The sequence below is a fragment of the Chenopodium album genome, chromosome 17 (assembly GCF_948465745.1).
Source record: "Chenopodium album chromosome 17, dcCheAlbu1.1, whole genome shotgun sequence".
Lineage (NCBI taxonomy): Eukaryota > Viridiplantae > Streptophyta > Magnoliopsida > Caryophyllales > Amaranthaceae > Chenopodium > Chenopodium album.
Genome location: NC_137850.1, coordinates 10,730,450 through 10,748,402, shown reverse-complemented (window position 1 = coordinate 10,748,402; position 17,953 = coordinate 10,730,450). Strand labels below are relative to the sequence as shown.

The following is a 17,953-nucleotide window of genomic DNA, read 5'->3' as shown; positions in this document are numbered from 1 at the left end:
TGTAATCCATTCCAGCCAATTTGGACATTGGAATGGTGTCACTATTTTATGATCCATCAAGTATTTGAGACTGCTAGTCTGTCTTGATGACAAAGGGTAAGAGCAGGAGATAATCTGCCATTTCTTCACAGCATAAACAATTGCCAACAACTCTCTTTCATAAACTGACAGGTTCAGGTTCTTCTCATATATAGCTTTGCTAATGAAGTCAATAGGGTGCCCTTTTTGCATCAAGAAAACACCTATACCTGAGCCAAAAGCATCCATTTCAATGACAAATGGCAGCTGAAAGTCAGGCAGAGCCAGTACTGGTGGTGAAGCCATGACTTATTTCAACTGCTCAAAAGCTGCATTAGCTTCAAAATTCTAAACAAAGGCATCCTTCTTGAGTAAATTTGTCAAGGGTCTGCATAGCTTCCCATAATCCTTGACAAATCTTCTATAGTACCTTGTGAGGATAAAATATCCTCTCAGCTGCTTGAGAGTTTTGGGTTAGAGCTAGTCAACTATGGCCTAAATCTTGTCAGGTTCAGTAGATACTCCTTGCTTAGATATCACATGCCCTAAGTAGTTCACCTCTCTTGCACCAAAAGTGCATTTCTCAATTTGCCTACAAAGAGTGAGATCTCATGATCTCAAGCACTTCCTACAAATGCTTCAAATGCTCAGCCCAAGTAGGCTATAAACCAGAATATCATCAAAGAAAACCAAAATAAAGTTCCTTAGTTGTTGTTTGAACACATGGTTCATTAATGCCTGAAAAGTGGAGGGAGCATTGGTTAGACCAAATGGCAAGACTAAGTACTCAAAGTGTCCAAAGTGAGTCTTAAAAGCAGTCTTATGAATGTGATCAGGGTGCATTCTAATCTTGTGGTAACTAGACTTCAAGTCAATCTTTGAGAAGAATGAAGATCCCTACAACTCATCTAGCAACTCTTCAATGATGGGAATGGGAAATTTATCCTTTACAGTAGACTTATTCAAAGCTCTGTAATTCACACACATCCTCTGATACCTTCACCCACATAAGTGAGACCTTCTCCACTTTGCAATTAAGCTTAAGTGCAGTTAGAATGTCAATAAAATTGTGGGTGCTCACACTATCCAGCAAAATATGCAAGGGTTTCTTGCTATGCTGCCCCATCATTCTCATGGTATGAAAATTGTAGTGCCCATCCAATGCTTGTAAAGAGATCTGAGCACATGCTATCTCATTCACACCTGGATCTTCAACCTCATCATTCCCAACATCCTCATCTACATCTTGAATCTCAATGTGATAGAGTTGTGGTTTATTCCCCTTGTAGTTATGCCCCAACTAAAACTTCTCATCACACTAGAAGCATAACCCCTTAGCTTTTTTATCATTCATTTTAGCACTTGTCAAAGTTTTTCTGGTTGCGTTAGGGTAGGGTTTGGGTTTAAGGTGGTGCTTAGAGGTCCTTTTCATGGTGGGTTGGTGTTTAGGCTAGTGGTTAAAGGTTTTGGGGTTAGTAATAAGGGTGGAAGTGTTTTGACAGATAATCTGCTCTTCTTGGATTTCTGAGCTACCTCCTACAACTTAGCCAGGCAATGAGCTTGTTGAATAGATGTGGGTACAAACATCCTTACAGCCAGCTGAATCTCATCCTCTAAGCCACCTATATAAGAACTTAATAGGTAGTTTTGAGATAGTTCAAGTCTGCTAGCAAGAACATCAAATGCATCATGGTATTCATGAATGGTACGAGTCTGCTTGAGTGCTTTCAAGTCAGACATGGGATCATAAAACAATTCCACAAATCTACTAGTAATATCTTGCACATATTTATCCCAACTAGGTGGTGGCTTATCTTTTACATAATTTTGATGCCAGAGAAGAGTTCTCCCTTCAAGGTGAATGGCAGCTAGCTTAATTTTCTTAGCATCAAGAATACTATCTAGTTCAAAGAACCGATTATACTAATACAACCACGATATCAGTTCATCACCATTGAACTTAGGAAATTCAATCTTAGTGAGTCTAGTGGAGTGTTGATAGTTTGAGGTATTGTGATCATTATTCCCATTATCTAAGTGTCTAATTTCTCAAGTAATTTTTCAGGTGATCTAATAGAGGATTTCTCTGGTGGGCTAACATCATAAACAAGCTTAGTAACTTGTACAGACAGACCTACCATCAGATCATGCAATTTAGATATTGATTTCGTGTTCTGGCTGATATTTAAGCTATTATTATTTTCAATCACATTTTTATTTTGCTCTTTAATGAGAGATCTGAGGGTTACCTCCAACTTCTACAAATCAGCAGAGGTTGCAGACTCTGCATCATTAGAGACCTGCTCGGTGTTCTTCTCTGGGGGCATCCTTGATCCAAAGATCTGATGGCTCTGATACCAATGATACACCCTGCTTTCAAAGGACAGTCACAATACTACCTGATTCAATCCAACTGAATAGATGAGAATCAGATTGGTCAGCTCAGAGGAAATCCATAAAGAAGAAAGGAATCCTCGAGAGTGATAAACAATATGAACATAATAACCAGAGAAATAAGGAGAGAAGTTTTTCAGAGAGAGAAAGAGAGGATTCGTATTAATTCATTGATGATTAATTACATCCACTAATTGGCTTATTATAGCCTTTATTACAGATGAATGCACTAAAATAACAATTTCATAACAAACTTAGCATGTAAAAAGGAATCTAATTAGTTATTCTCTCTTTTTAGGCTAATCTCTCTCTTTTCCAGCCTGTCCTGCTCAGCTCGCTACAGCACATCAATAGCGAAAAACAATGGAACAGTAACTGCATCATCATTCTTTCCCATTTCACCCTCTAGTTGACTAAAGCTTGCATCAATACTCTCTGTAAGGGAAATAAATTTCCTTAGAGAATTTGGGGGTAGCGCTTAGCCTAGCAAGGTGCTGTGGCAAGCTTACCCAGAATAAGTTAAAATATAATAAACTAATAGAAATGTGGGGTAAGATAGTGTATTCTTATACGTACATACATGTATTAATTGTAGTTTATACCAAATGGCGGGCTTCCCAATCTCGTTGGTTTTTCTTTCCCGTTTGCTACCTCCGTTATGGTCACACATGAAGAGCTAAAGAGTAAGGCGTTTCTTTCTCCTCTAACACCATTATCCGCAACCACCTCCTCCGTCACCATACTTTCTCTCTCCTCTAACACAAATATCCTTCATGAAAGAAGCTTTATCTCACTTTAGTTTTTGAAAAAATCAAACATCAATTGAGAACTTCATTTATCGGGTAAAGTAGGCTTTTGTGGTGGAAGTTTTTCGGCAAATATCTCACTGTGGCAGTCGGTCGAATGTGGTAAAATCGTCAGACCTTGAATATTTGTATGATTTATATATTGATCTTGAATTATGTATAGGGTTTGAATTTTAATTATGTTTATATGAATTAAGTCTTGCATATTTTTGTTCAACTGATGTGCTTATTTGATATTGAGATAATGGCTTCAATTGTTAGATAACTATATATGTTATTGGATAATTGTTGACAGATTGATGCCCAATTTTTTGTTTTTTTGGATTAATTTCCAGAGACCATCAGTGTAATGTGTATATCATCTAATTTTAGTTTACAGGAAGTTGTTACTATTGTTGTGGTTGTGGTTGTGTTTGGTTCAAAGTTGGTTTTATAGGAGAAAGGTGGAGTAATTTTGTGGTTTATTCATATATGAATGTTGATTAGCTTGCTGAATTTTGAACTTATCTGCTGAATTTACAGTTTTCCTAAATGAGGCAATGACATAGAAATATTATTGTATAATCATTTAATTTAGTTGTAAGAATGTATAATCATTCAAATTTTTGATTGGGGATTATGTTTAGGATTATGGATCGGTTGGTAGAATAGATACAAAAGATACATTGTAATTAGTGAGTTTATGGCATTTATGTATGCAATTTTCACCTGTTTCAGGATTTTTTGGCATTAAACTTCTCGAAGCCAATACCTTTGATCTCTATTTCCAATCTCTTAGTGAAATCAATTTTTTTTTTAATATATATTCCTATTATTTTCATAAACTATTCAAATCCTTGTTTTTTTGAAGATAAGTGATATGGGGAATTGAGTTGATATTTTGCTTAAAGGGGTTTGTAAGTGCAAATTGAATATGGGTGTATGGCCGAAGTGATTGTGACTCATTAGTTACAGTATTAGTTAAGAAATGACCTATAGGACTAGTATAAAGGTGTTGATTCGCTCTTTTCATAGGCAGAATGGAAATAGTTTCAATTTTGCAGTGAAACACTATTATAGATTAACAATTCTAATTGTATATTACAAATAATAAAGTAAATGCTGGAAGCTTGTGGGATTTAATTGCTAAAATCAAAAGCTTACGATGGTAGCATGAGGCTACTACTCTTAAATATCTATTCTCTCAAAATGCATACCCACTATTGTTCTATCGCTACCCCTTATATACCAAGCCTTCCCATTACAAAAAGAAACCCTAGTTATAATCTGAATTGTCTTGTACTGCTTGTCATACTTTGTTTGTGTGGTTTTATTATTCCAAAGGGTAAACCTCATAAATCTTAAAATTTATAAGAGATATTGTTATTTAAAGTATATCTACCCTAACTAGCTTATTACATTTCAGCTATGATAAAACCATGGTGGATTTTGGCATACTAGGTGTCATATTAATATTGTTGAAGCTTTCTAAGTGAATACTCCTATTGTTTCTTTCGCTACGGAGTATTCTTTACATTTTCTTCTATAATAAGTGTGTTTATATGTTGCAGTCTGGTGATTTGTACGGACATTTGCTTTGACTTTGTGCTTGATTATGTCCCTTAACTTCCTTTATGTCTTTCTTGAATTGCTAGTTTGATTGCTGACTTGTTAAACCTTTGTCACTGGCTAACTTAGATGGCAATGTGTTCATCGTTCTTAGGTAGCCTTCTCTTGATTGTATTTGTTGTATATGTTTTAGACATATTATTCTTTAAACATTTATTATGCAGGGGATAAATATTATTGTTTTTTAATTAAGTTTTATTTGATTTGCTTCTTACCTTTTCTCCATTCCTATGTTGCTATCTATCTAGAATGTTGTTTTCATCGCCACCAAGTGGATTGTGAGGCCCCTGAAGAAAGGTTTGTAGCCAAGGCTATTTAAGAAGGTACTCAAAACTGAGAATTTGCGATAGGCCTGACTTGTTTAATTTACATTGAGCTATTTGCTCCCATGCTGGTTAATAGATCTCACATAAGTTGGTATCTTATGCCTACTTGAAGTTTTATTTTTATTGTCAATAAATATGAAATAAGTAGTTGTGTTTTCAATCCAATGAGGCAATGATACATCATTGGAGTTGAAGTTACAAACATTCGTTATGTGAAAAATGTGAAAGTAAATAAATTGTAGAGGTTTGTGACACTTTAAAGCATGATCTCGGTGCTTATTATTCTAAAAGAAAATGCATCTCGTAGGTGAATGACTTGGATACACTGTATAGCTGGTTGAGGTCGTGATACCACAATTGTCCTATGTTACTTAATAGGGCTTTGCTATTTACTGTACCCCAGTAAATGAGATTATTGTTTGACATGCCTTTGCCTCATATTTTATCTTTCATGTGTAGGTGCAACACTAGTAAATATCTTTGAGATAAACAATCATGAAAATTAACGAAGACATGTGTAGAAGACTAGTTCATACAAAAAAATTATTCAGATAATGAAGACATGTCTGTAAAAGATGAGTTCATACAAAAAAAAATGATGTACAATGGGGTTGATAACTAATAATAAATGTCTGCTATTAGTGTAGTATTTGTTGAAGTTTGAATTTTTTTTTTTTAACTATACAAAGAATAATACTACCTCCGCGATAAATATTAGTTGATACTTTTTTTTTTTTTTTTACAATAGCAAAGAGAATAAAACACTTTAAGTAACAAAGCTAGTAAAATTAACCCTGCATCTGTTAGTAACCAAATGTACATTGTGTACTTGGTCTCTGCTTACTTTCCACGCTACGCATGTTTTGAAAAATTTTGTCTCCCTTTGGATATCTCGTATTATCCACAACATACCAATGTCCGGATCCTGACGGTTACTAAGGATGTTGATCAGATTAGCAGAATCCGAAAAAATAATAATCTTTGGCCAACTTTTAGAATTGGCCCATCTTATAGCCATCAAGCACGCAAGAGCTTCCGCATGAGTGGCTGAGATTACACTGCAACAGTGTCCCCCTCCATCTTGGAACTCTTCATTATCATTTGCTAGTGTCCATCCCAACCCTGCGTTGCTAGTATGGTTATGCCAAGACCCATCAACCAGTATTGTAACTCCTTGCGAGTGCACCCCATTGGTATAGAGTTTGAAAACATCCTTCCCCAATGATGCATAATGGAAACCAGGAGGGCTGGTGTCTGTAACATTTTCCTGAGGAAAATCTGGCTTTTTGTGAAACACCTCGAGCTCCTCCTTTGCCTTGTCAATGTGCCTTAGCACATCATCTATATCTCCGTTCACCCCTGAAGACCCTTCCATTTCTATTGATCCATAAGCACCACAGATTCACTATAAAGGTAGTGATTCTATTGCTATGAATCCCATCCTCGCTATAGAAAAGCAGGATAAATCTCTGAATCCATTGTCGCAGTGGAATAGATTTAGTAAATTCCAAGTTAGTCACCAGGGAGCTAGTATCCCAAATTGACTGAGCTATCGAACAATCCCTAAAGAGGTGTTTGCTATCCTCTTTTTCCCCTCCACAAAGATCATAGCCCATCTAAACCGGTATGCCTCTATGGTGCAAATTTGCTTTTACCGCAATCCTATTCATAACAACCTTCCATAAGAAAAGACTCCATTTTGGAGGGATGTTGAGACTCCATAAAATTTTGAAAAAATCCATTGACACCCTTATGTCCATGTCTGGCCCCTTCCGACCTTGGAGAAAAGCATATCATGTTTTGGTTGTATATTTGCCTGATTTATGGTATTGCTAGAAGAGCACATCTTCCTCTTGTGTCTCTGAAAGCTCCAAACTTAAGATATCCCATGCGCTTTCCCACTCGAACCTTTCTCTCACCCTTTGAACATTCCAACTCTTTGGGTCCCTTAGGATCAAATCACTCACTAGTCCCGCCCCAACTCCTCTAATTAGTTGATCGGACACAAGAATAGGTATACCACCATTTACCCATTTCATGCTAGCAAGCTTGATCTTGTTACCCTTACCTACTTTCCAAGAAAAACCTTCTAACAATGAATTCGTCACCTTGTGCAAACCCCTTCTTCCCCAAGATAGGTTTGGCCTTGTCATTGCACTCCGCTTTCCTATATAAAGGGGATGAGAATCCTTTTTATAGAGAATTTTTGACACCAAGAGTTGAGGGTTGCAGTGCATTCTCTGGACTTGTCTGAACAACATTGTGTCATTTAAAGTACTTGCTGATCTGATACCTAAGCCACCCATCCCCTTTGGAATCTGTATTATATCTTTCTTAACCCAGTGCATGCCCTTATCCCCTTTCAAAGCCTAGAAAAACCTTGCTATGATGGAATCTATAGCATTTGTAATTAAGACTGGGAGTTTGAAGCATTTCATCACATGTGAGGAGGTACTAATGAAAGCCATATTGATTAGGATCAACTTTGCTGATTGCGAAAGTCGTAGGGAGCTCCATCTCATTACTTTGGTTGCAATCTTATCCACCAGATATTTGAAATTATCAGCCCTTTTGTGTAAGAAATCAATTGGTGCCCCTAAATGAATCCGTAAATTCTCCTCGCAATCCCCTTTCAAAATGTTCTTGAAATCTTGCCTTTCCTGCATAGTAGTGACTTTGCTAAATTTGATGAAGGATTTACTAAGATTTAATTGCTGACCTGACACTTTTTCGAACCGTGCCAGCAAATTCACCACCTGCTCACAGGAGTTTGTAGTAGCTTTAAGGAAAATCATAGCATCGTCTATAAAAAACAGGTGGGAAATAAAAGGCGATCTTCTAATAACCCTTATCCCTTGAATAAGGCCAATATCCTCAGCTAGCATAAACATGCGGGATAATATATCCATACAAAATAGGAACAAATAAGGAGACAACATATCACCTTGTCTCATCCCGCAATCTGGCTTGAAAGCTTCTATAACCCTACCATTCACCATCGGTTTATAAGAAACAGTTGTTATGCATTGTTCCACCCACCTGATCCATTGTTCCGGGAAGCCATAAGCCTTCAAAATTTTAAGTACAAAAATCCAGTTCACCCAATCATAGGCTTTTGACATATCTATTTTGAGAGCCGTCATCGGTGTTTTGATTTTTTTTTTTTACTAATGACATGAGTGAACTCGTGGATCAAAAGGATATTATCCTCCATATACCTTCCTGGCACAAAAGCATGTTGGTACTCTGTAATCAATTGCAGCAGAGATCCCTTCATTCGATTAACCATACATTTCGTTAGGCATTTATATATTGTGTTGCATAAGCTGATCGGTCTGAAATGAGCTGCGGTCTCAGGGCACTCAATCTTCGGAATCATAATGAGTAAAGAAGCATTAAACTCCTTCAAAAGGAACCCAGTTATAAAGAAATGTTGTACTGCCTCAATCACCAAGGCTCCCACTATCTGCCAATGCACAAGAAAAAAAATTCCGCTATAACACCATCCGGCCCCGGAGATTTTAAGTGGTGAATAGAAAACATGGCTTTTCTTATTTCATTATTCGAGAAAGGTCTAATTAATTCAGCCGCCGCATACTCTTCTAGTTTTGGAAGAGCCATTTCACGGAAAAGAAGATCAATATCTTCATCCAAACTATCTCTTGGTACCATGATTGGGTTAAACACCTTCTTTAACGAGTATTGAATTAAGGAAGCAACATTATCATGTCCAATTACCCAGTTTTCTTCATCAGAGCGTAGAGTAATAATTTCCCTTCGCTTTTGCTTTTGCTTGACCCTATTATACAACATTGGAGACGGCAAATCCTCTTCTTTCATCTACTTGTCTTTTAGTCACTGTTGCCAACAATGGAAACCCATAGCACAATTAGGGATAATATCATTAACCCCCATCACATACTCCTCCCCTTCTCTAATTGTAGACACAGCTCCCCCCTGAAGTGACAGATTGCTAGTGATATTCCTCTAATTCACCCCCCCAAAAAGTTTTGTTATCCAAACACCATTTTTGAGCTTTTTCACGAAAATTTTTTAGGTGTTTGGCTAGAATAAACATACTTGAGCCACTTTTAGGATTCGCCCAAATGGAAGAGGCCATTAGTCGTATATAATTGAAGCGCAAACACCATCTTTCAACTTGGTACGGGCGATTTGATTTAATCATCATAGGATCCAAATTATATAAGATTGTTGCATGATCTGAAACTATTATCGGCTCATGATATATTTGACCTTCCGGAAAATCATTAAACCATTGAGTTGTACACAGCACCTTATCTAATCTCTCCATGATAAGACCACCATTTAATCTCTTGTTTGTCCATGTAAAAAGCGGACCTGAGAAAAGGATGTCCACCAATTCATTTTCCATTCTCCAATCCAAAAAATCATTAAGGCCCCTTATAGAAGTAGATCCCCCCAATTTATCATGCAAGGATTCCACTTGATTAAAATCCCCAATAATAAGACAATTAGGAGTTAAAGAGAGTAAAGTTGAGATTTCTTGCCATACTCTAGGCATTTATTCTACCTTAGGCTCACCGTACAAAAACATAATATTTCTATTACTTCCATTAGCTTCTTTGAGATTACAAAGGATAAAGTTTTGGTTTAGAACAATGCAACTAAAATCCCCATCAAACCAACAAAAGATAGCAAGCCCACCCCTAGTACCTTCCGCGTCTACTCCACAAGAAAAATTAGGAGTAAACAGATCAACTAATAAACTAACATCAACAAAGGACATTTTAGTTTCCGGTAAAAACAAGAAAGTAGGAAATTTAGTTGTATGTAATTAGCCACACTAAATAAGGATGTGTAGGGACTGGTGTGTTGTTGAGACCCATACAATTCCATGATAGTACTTTCATTTATCCATTGGGGGCTGATTCGGCGCAGCCGCCTCAACAAAGAACACATCCATTGTATCCATTATAGCTTGTTGTACCTTAATATCCATATCATCATCACTTTCGGATGGCCTTGAGTTAACTTCCTCAATCTTTCTCTTTTTAGACGGGCTCGATGATGAAGAAGATGAGCTTGATTATCCTCTTTTCTTTCCCTAATTATTTTTCAGTTGAGAATTGCGAACCTTAACCCCCCACTGTTTTTCCATGTCAATGTCCAAGATCACTTTTGATTTGAATTCAAACCCCTTGCCTTTGTCTCTTTGCCATAAAACAAAACCCCCCTTTTTCTGACCATCATCAAGAGCTTGTCACCTTTTCTTTGCCACCCACTCACAATTCCAAGTGCATTCCCTAACTGATCCATCATCACACGAGCGAGTTTCATAATGAATTTCCTCACGAGCACTTTTTCTCGGCCAAACTCCAACATTTCCAAGAAAGTTTGGCAAAGAATTATTGTGCGGCTGTTGTTCCTGTGAAACTGGGGAGTTTGGGGGGTCTAACTCTATTACCGGCATGTGAGGATATGTTGGCTCATGCGGCGGAGATCGACCAATGAAAGGCATTGGATAAACTCACGTACTATCTCTGTTATTGGTAAGGGAGTGCATAAGTCTCCTTCCTGCTTCAATAATAGTTCTAGCATAAGGAAGAATATTAGAAGGGGGTGTAGAAATGCGCGTTACCCTCAGTTGTCGGAGGCAGTTTAAGAAGCCACTGTGTTGGGTTTGGTAATTCAGTCGGCAGCGTGGCTGTGAAGCCTTCAATATAATATATTGAAATCAATATAATCAAAATGCTTGATGAGTTGCTCTAGGTGTGCTTGGTATAATATCATTGTGGAGTTCGTAATTTTCCATTTTTAAGTATATGATTTATTTTCAAGCTGGAATCTCCATATACCTCTAATTTTTGCACACCTATGCTAGCTGCTGCTTCTAGTCCAATAATGCACGCTTCACATTCCGCAGCATTATTAGTAACCTCAAAGTCTAGTTTGACAGAGATTGGAGTATGTGCTCCCTCTGGACTTATGAGTAACACTCCCACACCACATCCTTTTTTATTGGATGCACCGTCGAAGTATATTACCCACTTGTCATCTTGTGTCATGAGAATCTCTTCATTCGGAAGATGAGTAGTTTCTGCATGACTTGTTTAAATAGGATGTTGAGCCAGAAAATCGGATATTACTTTTCCTTTTATTGATTTTTCAGGAATATATTTTAGTTCGAATTCGGCTAACATTACTATATTTTGTTATAGGTGGTTGTTCAAACAAATATTTTATCGGATTTTGTTATGAAATCACATAAGTGGTGTGTGGTAGCATATAATGTCGTAATTTTTGGTTGCCCACACTAATGCTAAACCTTGTTTTTTCAAGGTGCTATATTTGTTTCATATTGGATGAATTTTTTGCTTATATAATATATTGCACGCTCTACTTTTTCTACCTCTTGTGCTAACATGGCTCATGTGGCCGTATCTATAACGGTGATGTATAGCCTAAGAGGTAGTTTGGGTACGGGTGGTGCTAAAACTAGTGGACTTTTGAGATAATCTTTGATTTTCTCAAAGGCCTCTTGGCATTGATCGTCCCATTCATGTTTTTCTTCTTTTTTCAATTTTTTAAATATTGGCTCACAAGTCATTGTCAATTTATTGATAAATCGACTGATGTACTGTAGTTTGCCAAGGACCCACTTAATTTCTTTTTCTGTTTTAGGGTGAGGCATATCAACATCAATTGCCTTTATTTTAGAGGGATCGATCTCAATACCACGTGTGCTAACTACGTATCCGAGTAACTTACCAGAAGTCATTCCGAAGGTGCATTTTTGTGGATTCAATCACATTTTATATTCTTTTATGCGAGTGAAGAATTTGCGCAAAGCTTTTATGTGTCCCATTCTATCTTTGGACTTCACAATCATGTCGTCCACATATACTTCTATTTCTTTATGCATCATATCATGCAAGAGAGTCATAGCCGTTCTTTGGTACGTAGCTCCTGCATTTTTTAGACCAAATGGCATGACTGTATAGCAATATGTACCCCAAAGGGTGATAAAGCATGTTTTTTCTTCGTCTTCTTTTGCCATTAGAATTTGGTTGTAACCTGCGTATCCATCCATAAAGGATAACATCGCATGTTCAGACGTATTATCTACCAATATGTCAATATGGGGTAGAGGAAAATCGTCTTTAGGGCTAGCCTTGTTGAGGTCCCTAAAATCGACACACGTGCGAACTCGTCCATCCTTTTTAGGGACTGGGACGATGTTTGCTACCCATTCTGGGTAATTACATACGCGAATGAAGTCTGCGTCTAATTGCTTTTGTACTTCTTCTTTTATTTTCAAAGCGACGTTAGGTTTCAATCGTCGAAGTTTTTGTTTTACTGGTTTACAGGTAGGGTTCAAGGGAATGGTATGTTCCGCAATTTCCCTATCTATTCCAGGCATGTCCTTGTATGACCAAGCGAACACATCTTTGAATTCTTTGAGCGTCGATATGAAGATCAATCACTCTTCCGGATTTAAGGTTAAGCCAATTTTGACTTCCTTTTTGTTTTCATTAGTTCCTATATTGATTGTTTCAGTTTCTTCAATTACAGGATTCTTTTGTTCTCGTTCATTCATTAATTCAACCAGTTTGTTAATGTTATCATCTTCATCAGATTGATTATTATAGCATTCAAAAGATTCAAGAGAAGGCATATACTCGGAAATAGAGCTCATATTATTGAAATCAAAAGAAAGTACATCAAGAGGAGAATCCTTTCTAGGATCCTCATCCTTAGAACTAGAAAATAAAGACTCGGTAATGGCCACAAGGCCTAAATTTTCAGCTTCCTTAAAATCTAAACTAGACTCGTCATCAGGTTCTTCAAACATCTCCCCTTCGCCTGTGGTGATCTCCAGCTTGTCACCTTTATGGTTAATCCACTTGAAAGTCTTCCTCCATCCATGCTCGAAGGTTTCGTTGAAAGGGGTGATCAGCGAGGTTGGGTCAAAAGCTTCATCTTGGATGGCATTTTGATTAGTTATCGTAGCAACATAGTTTTGCTCTATTCTATATAGCAAGTTAAATGCTTGCCTATCATAGTACCCTAGAGTTGGGTGTTTTAATTGAACGATTTCAAAATCATCATTCAAAAAGTAGCAATCGTGGAATATTTCAAATCCAGGCTTCTTGATACCTTCTAGAACTAGTGGTTCTGGAAAGTCATAACATGGGTAATCTTCTCCCTCCCTAACGAATTGTCCGTTGAGGGTTTGATTGTAGGATGGAAGTAAAGAGATTATCCCTGTCTTATTATTGTCTCTACGTGCTTTGATCTTAGAATCGTGAGACTCGAGGTCTTCTTTGGTTGCCTTATATCCCAATCCAAAAGTGAAGCTTTTCTCTGGGATAGGAAGTAAAAGAGATTTCTTTATTCCTATTCCCAAAGGCATCCCTGGAAAGTAACTACTCTTGAACAAGATGTTGTTTACTATTGGGGTGGAATATGGATCAAGCTTGAATGGTTCTTCAAGGCTTTCCTCCATTTCTAGTGTGCAAATTGCCTCCGCGGCGAATCCCCACATGTCCTCTTCATCATTATCATGGTTTATTTCAAGAAGTGGTTGATCATTTATTGCTATTTTAAGAGGAGAAGAATGTATAGTCATAGGAAGACCTTGATAGTTCAACCTAATCATTTGATGGAGCGAGGATGGTATTGCTCCAAGCTCATGTATCCAAGGACGTTCAAGAAGAAGGTTGAATGTAGGTTTAATGTCCATGACATGGAATTCTACCATCTTTTGTATTGAGTCTGTGGTAATTGGTAGCTTAACAGTCCCACACACCGATCTCCTTGAATTGTCATAGGCCCTAATGCTTTGTGTTGTTGATTGAAAGTCTTTTTCTGGATTAAGGCCTAAATATTTCGCAGTTTGTAATGGGCATACATTTATAGCAAACCCATTGTCAACTAAAGTAAGAGGGATGTTGTATCCCTTGCACCCCACAGTTAGGTATAATGCATTGTTGTAGGTAGTGTCTTTTGAGGGCAAATCATCACTAGTAAAGGTGATTGATTTATCGGATTTTTTGCTAGTAAGCAAGCTCACGAGATCCTCTGGAGTTGTGTCCGTAATTACAGACAAAGCCATTAGAGCATTCATAAGAGAATTCCTATGTTCTTTAGAAGTACTTAGGAGTTCCCAAATGCTAACATTCGCCTTAGATTGGCGAAGTTGTTTGACCAATGGATCTTCCACCTCAGGTGGAGGTGGTACTGGATTTTGAACTTGATTTTGAGTGGTCGAAGATCCATTTGGTTGTGTTTGATAAACTCGCCCAGAGCGAGTTAGATTATCTATCTCGTTTGGGTTAGTTGTAGGACTCATGAACCAACTTTCTTCTAGAGGCTTTGAGTGTGCCTCCATTTCAAGATGCTCCATGAGTTGTGCTTGATGTCATTGTTCATCCAAGGAGAGATTCGATAAATCTTGTGATTTTCCCAAGAAATGATCCCAATCAAGTGCTCCACTTGTTTCGTTCTGTAGACAAGGTGGAGGTGGGACGGCGGCATCATTAGAGACATATAAGTCTTGGAAGTCGTCGTCCCATAACCCACACACTTCATTAGTTGCCCCTATGAGTATTGTGGTTAGAGACTTCCCTATGGGAGTGATATAATTCAAAGGATTGAACGTATCTCTTCCCATATGATCCTCATCGATGTGAAATGTCCCCAATGGGGATACATTGTTGTTGGGTTTAGGCATGGGAATTCTCCCATCGTCTACTAGATCTTGTATTTTGTGTTTTAGGACAAAGCAACGTCCAGTATCATGTCCAATACTTCTATGATAAGCACAATAGGCATTGCCATCCCATTGAGAGTTTCTTTGTTCTGGAGGAGTGGGTGGCGTTGGCCCTGTTGGTGCAAGCAATCCTTTTTCATTTAGTTTTTCTAGTAATTCTTTATAGCTTACAGGAAATTATGTAAACCTTCTTTCTTTGTCCATGTTCTCTGAGGGTCATTATATCGCATTGTGCTATTGTATTGCATGGAAGTCGCAAATACATCAGTAGAGGATGAAGTGTTATCATTCCCCTTTTCGTAGTTGTTTTTAGGTTGATGATGATGAGGCTTGTTTGCCTTTTCTTTAGCAAGATCATCTTCAATCCTATTAGCCACAGAATAGACCTTTTAAAAAATGTCTAAACCAAGGTTGCGTAAATGTTTGTTGTACTTTTCAATGACAATTATCAATGAACTTTTGTAACAACTCGAGTTCAGGTGGCCTTTGGGCAAGGTGGGCCGCCTTTTTCACCATCTACCATAGAAAGCAAGGAAACCTTCATCGTCGTCTTGCTTAAACATTTCAAGTTCACGCAAAGTTGATTTGAACTCTACATTACTCTCATAGTGGGTGATGAAAGCCGAAACTACATCTTCCCATGATGTCTTGAACTTTGCATCTAGCCCATAGAGGGAAAGTCAAAGCATAAAGCTTAGGATCAACTCCCTTTAAAACCATGGTGCCAGTAAAACTCATTAAATGATTTTTTGGATTATTGGTCACCTTGAATATTGGCAAGTCCGTAGCTACGAACTTTTCTAGTAAAGTAAGTCCTGTAGGAGGAGCAAACTTTTCTGCGTCAAAATAATTGTTCCCCATTGTGGAACGAAGAACAAGCTTCTGTATCGACTTCGCTTTTATGGATAGTTCATCTATCTTTTGTTGTAAAGCCAAAGATTCTGCATTTTTCTTTTCAGCTTTTTCTAGTTTCTTAATTCTTTTCTCCTCGGCCTCTTGAGCCTTTTATTCTCTCAAACGAACAATCTCTTCTTGGAGTTGCTCTCTAGTTGTGTAGACACCCAAATGTGTCTCACCGAAACCAAACCCAGTGAAAGGTAAGAGAAGGGCGATTAATTAACAAAAAGTATTCATAACTCCCCTTTTCACGGTACTTGGTCAAGGAGAGAAGGGCGATTAATCAAGGACAACACCTTTGTTCAAGTACTACTTTTTGACAAACCAATCAGTTGGAAAAGAAAAGCTAAGAAGATAATGGCGTCTCAAGAAAAAGTCAACGAACTTAGGAAGGATGTGGCCAACTTAACCGAATTGATAAAGGGCTATGGCTCTTCAAATCAATGACCCTTTGAAACAACAACAAATAGAGCTCATGCAAGAAAGCTTGAGCAAACTCTCCAATGACTATATAGTCTAGGGCATTAGCTCACAAGGGGTCTCAGTGGACAAGGAACTTCTTCCGCATAAGTTTAATGCCAATGACATCCCTAGGTTCAAGGCAACTGACAATCCTTATTTCCACTTAAGAGCTTTCGAGACTATAATGAACATTAAGGGGATTGATAGGAAAGTCTTTCATTCATTGTTTTCTTTATCTCTTGAAATCGTTTGTCAACATTGGTTCTTTTCTCTTGATAAAGAGAAGACCTCTTCTTGGGATTCCATAGTAAACGCTTTTATAGATAGATACAAGTGCAACATCCAAGTCGACACAGACCATAGACAACTTGAGATGTTAAAACAAAAATAAAACGAAGGGTTCACCTCTTTCTTCAACAAGTGGAAGGAAACTTCCGCTAATATGGTTGAAGTTCCTACTGAAAAGGAGTCCGTAATGATGTTCATCAAGAACCTTCAAGACAAGTATTCGAAACATTTGAAATATCAACATAATTTGAATACTTTCAAGGCCGTCTATGACATAGGTATTGAAATCGAAGATGACCTTGCAAAACAAAAAGCTACTAACAATAGCAACAACAGTGGCTAGAAAGGAAAGAAGAACGACAATCCTTCTTCTTCCGAAATCGCCCACTCTAGCAATAATGTTAGTACCTTTGATCTCAATGAAGTCTTAGCCATTGATAGTTAGAGAACTAAGAAATAGCTAAGGAAAGAGTTCAACCCATTGGAATGAACTACGATACCGCTTTCGATCGACTCCACACCAAAGGACTCATCGCTCCTATTGGACCTCTTCAAGATCCAGCACCCGAAAATAGGTCACCCAACTGGAACGCTGACGCTCATTGCAAGTACCATCAAGGTAGGGACACACTACTGAGAGCTATTGGAAGCTAAAAGAGGCCGTCCAACATTTGATCGTTAATAACAAGCTTCCCATACCGCCAGATGGCAAGAAGAGCGAGTAATGATAAGACACAAGACAAGAGGCGAGCTTAAATGACAAGATTTCGTGACCTCTTTTTCTATTTCTGTTATTCATCCTTTCCCCAATAAGTCTAGCATAGACACCTTTTATTTTCCTTAGATCTTATTTTGTAGGTTTTTCCTTTTTACCTTTTAATAAAATGAGCATTTATTTTTGTAGGGAATAATTTCAAGCATCCCACACTTGAGCCCCACTGTGATCATACACTTAAGCATGGTGGCGTCCAAAGGGAAGGAAGCTAGATCAAAAGAGTTTCCAACAAGTTTTAGGAACTTGTAAACCGTTCACAGGGTGAAGGTTACACCCCTTAACGATCCAGGAGATCGTTAACTCCAATAGGTCTGGAACCATGACTGGAAGTTCGGGGATGAAGGTACAAATCCAACCTAAAAGAGATTGAACCTACCCTAAAAATAGGCCTCTACTTTATTCTTCTCGTATTCATGTGCGCTTTCTAACTAACATACAATCAACAGATTAACCCTAAACCTGTTTATCTATGTTGGTTGAATTTAATGCACAAACAAAACTATTATTGGCGATCACTTGAATTATAACCATATTAGCCTAAACAAGATTATTAATTATCTTATTAAGCGTGATTACAAGTAAAAATTCCCTTTAAACCTGCAAGAGAGGGCGTGATCAAGCAATA

General features: G+C 37.7%; 2 protein-coding genes across 2 annotated transcripts; both read right to left on the bottom strand.

Moving 5' to 3' along the window:
* Nucleotides 1-976: 976 nt before the first annotated feature.
* LOC145588648 (uncharacterized) lies at nt 977-2,809 on the bottom strand. The gene is made up of 4 exons (XM_081645264.1): nt 2,754-2,809; nt 2,319-2,388; nt 1,612-1,941; nt 977-1,300 (listed from the first exon to the last, which is right to left on the bottom strand). Exons 1-4 carry the CDS (start codon nt 2,807-2,809, stop codon nt 977-979), a joined length of 780 nt encoding a protein of 259 aa, XP_081501390.1.
* A 4,175-nt stretch (nt 2,810-6,984) lies between these two features.
* On the bottom strand, nt 6,985-10,652 carry LOC145588647 (uncharacterized). The gene is made up of 6 exons (XM_081645263.1): nt 10,421-10,652; nt 9,447-9,511; nt 8,328-8,618; nt 7,999-8,220; nt 7,678-7,908; nt 6,985-7,521 (listed from the first exon to the last, which is right to left on the bottom strand). The coding sequence occupies exons 1-6, from the start codon at nt 10,650-10,652 to the stop codon at nt 6,985-6,987; spliced, it is 1,578 nt and encodes a 525-aa protein (XP_081501389.1).
* Between the last annotated feature and the right edge of the window lie 7,301 nt (nt 10,653-17,953).

Bases quoted from the DNA above. Each gene is read 5' to 3' on its own strand.
- LOC145588647 (XM_081645263.1), bottom strand. From the start codon at position 10,652: ATGCCTTTCATTGGTCGATCTCCGCCGCATGAGCCAACATATCCTCAC. The intron at 8,619-9,446 runs GTGCTGTGTACA...GTGCATTGGCAG, and splicing joins TCATGGAGAGATTAGATAAG to ATAGTGGGAGCCTTGGTGAT. The intron at 7,522-7,677 runs GTAATGAGATGG...AGGTTTTTCTAG, and splicing joins TGGATAAGATTGCAACCAAA to GCTTTGAAAGGGGATAAGGG.
- LOC145588648 (XM_081645264.1), bottom strand. From the start codon at position 2,809: ATGGGAAAGAATGATGATGCAGTTACTGTTCCATTGTTTTTCGCTATT. The intron at 2,389-2,753 runs GTAGCGAGCTGA...CTTTGAAAGCAG, and splicing joins TTTTTCGCTATTGATGTGCT to GGTGTATCATTGGTATCAGA. The intron at 1,942-2,318 runs GTCTCTAATGAT...TGGTTGTATTAG, and splicing joins CAGAGAAGAACACCGAGCAG to TATAATCGGTTCTTTGAACT.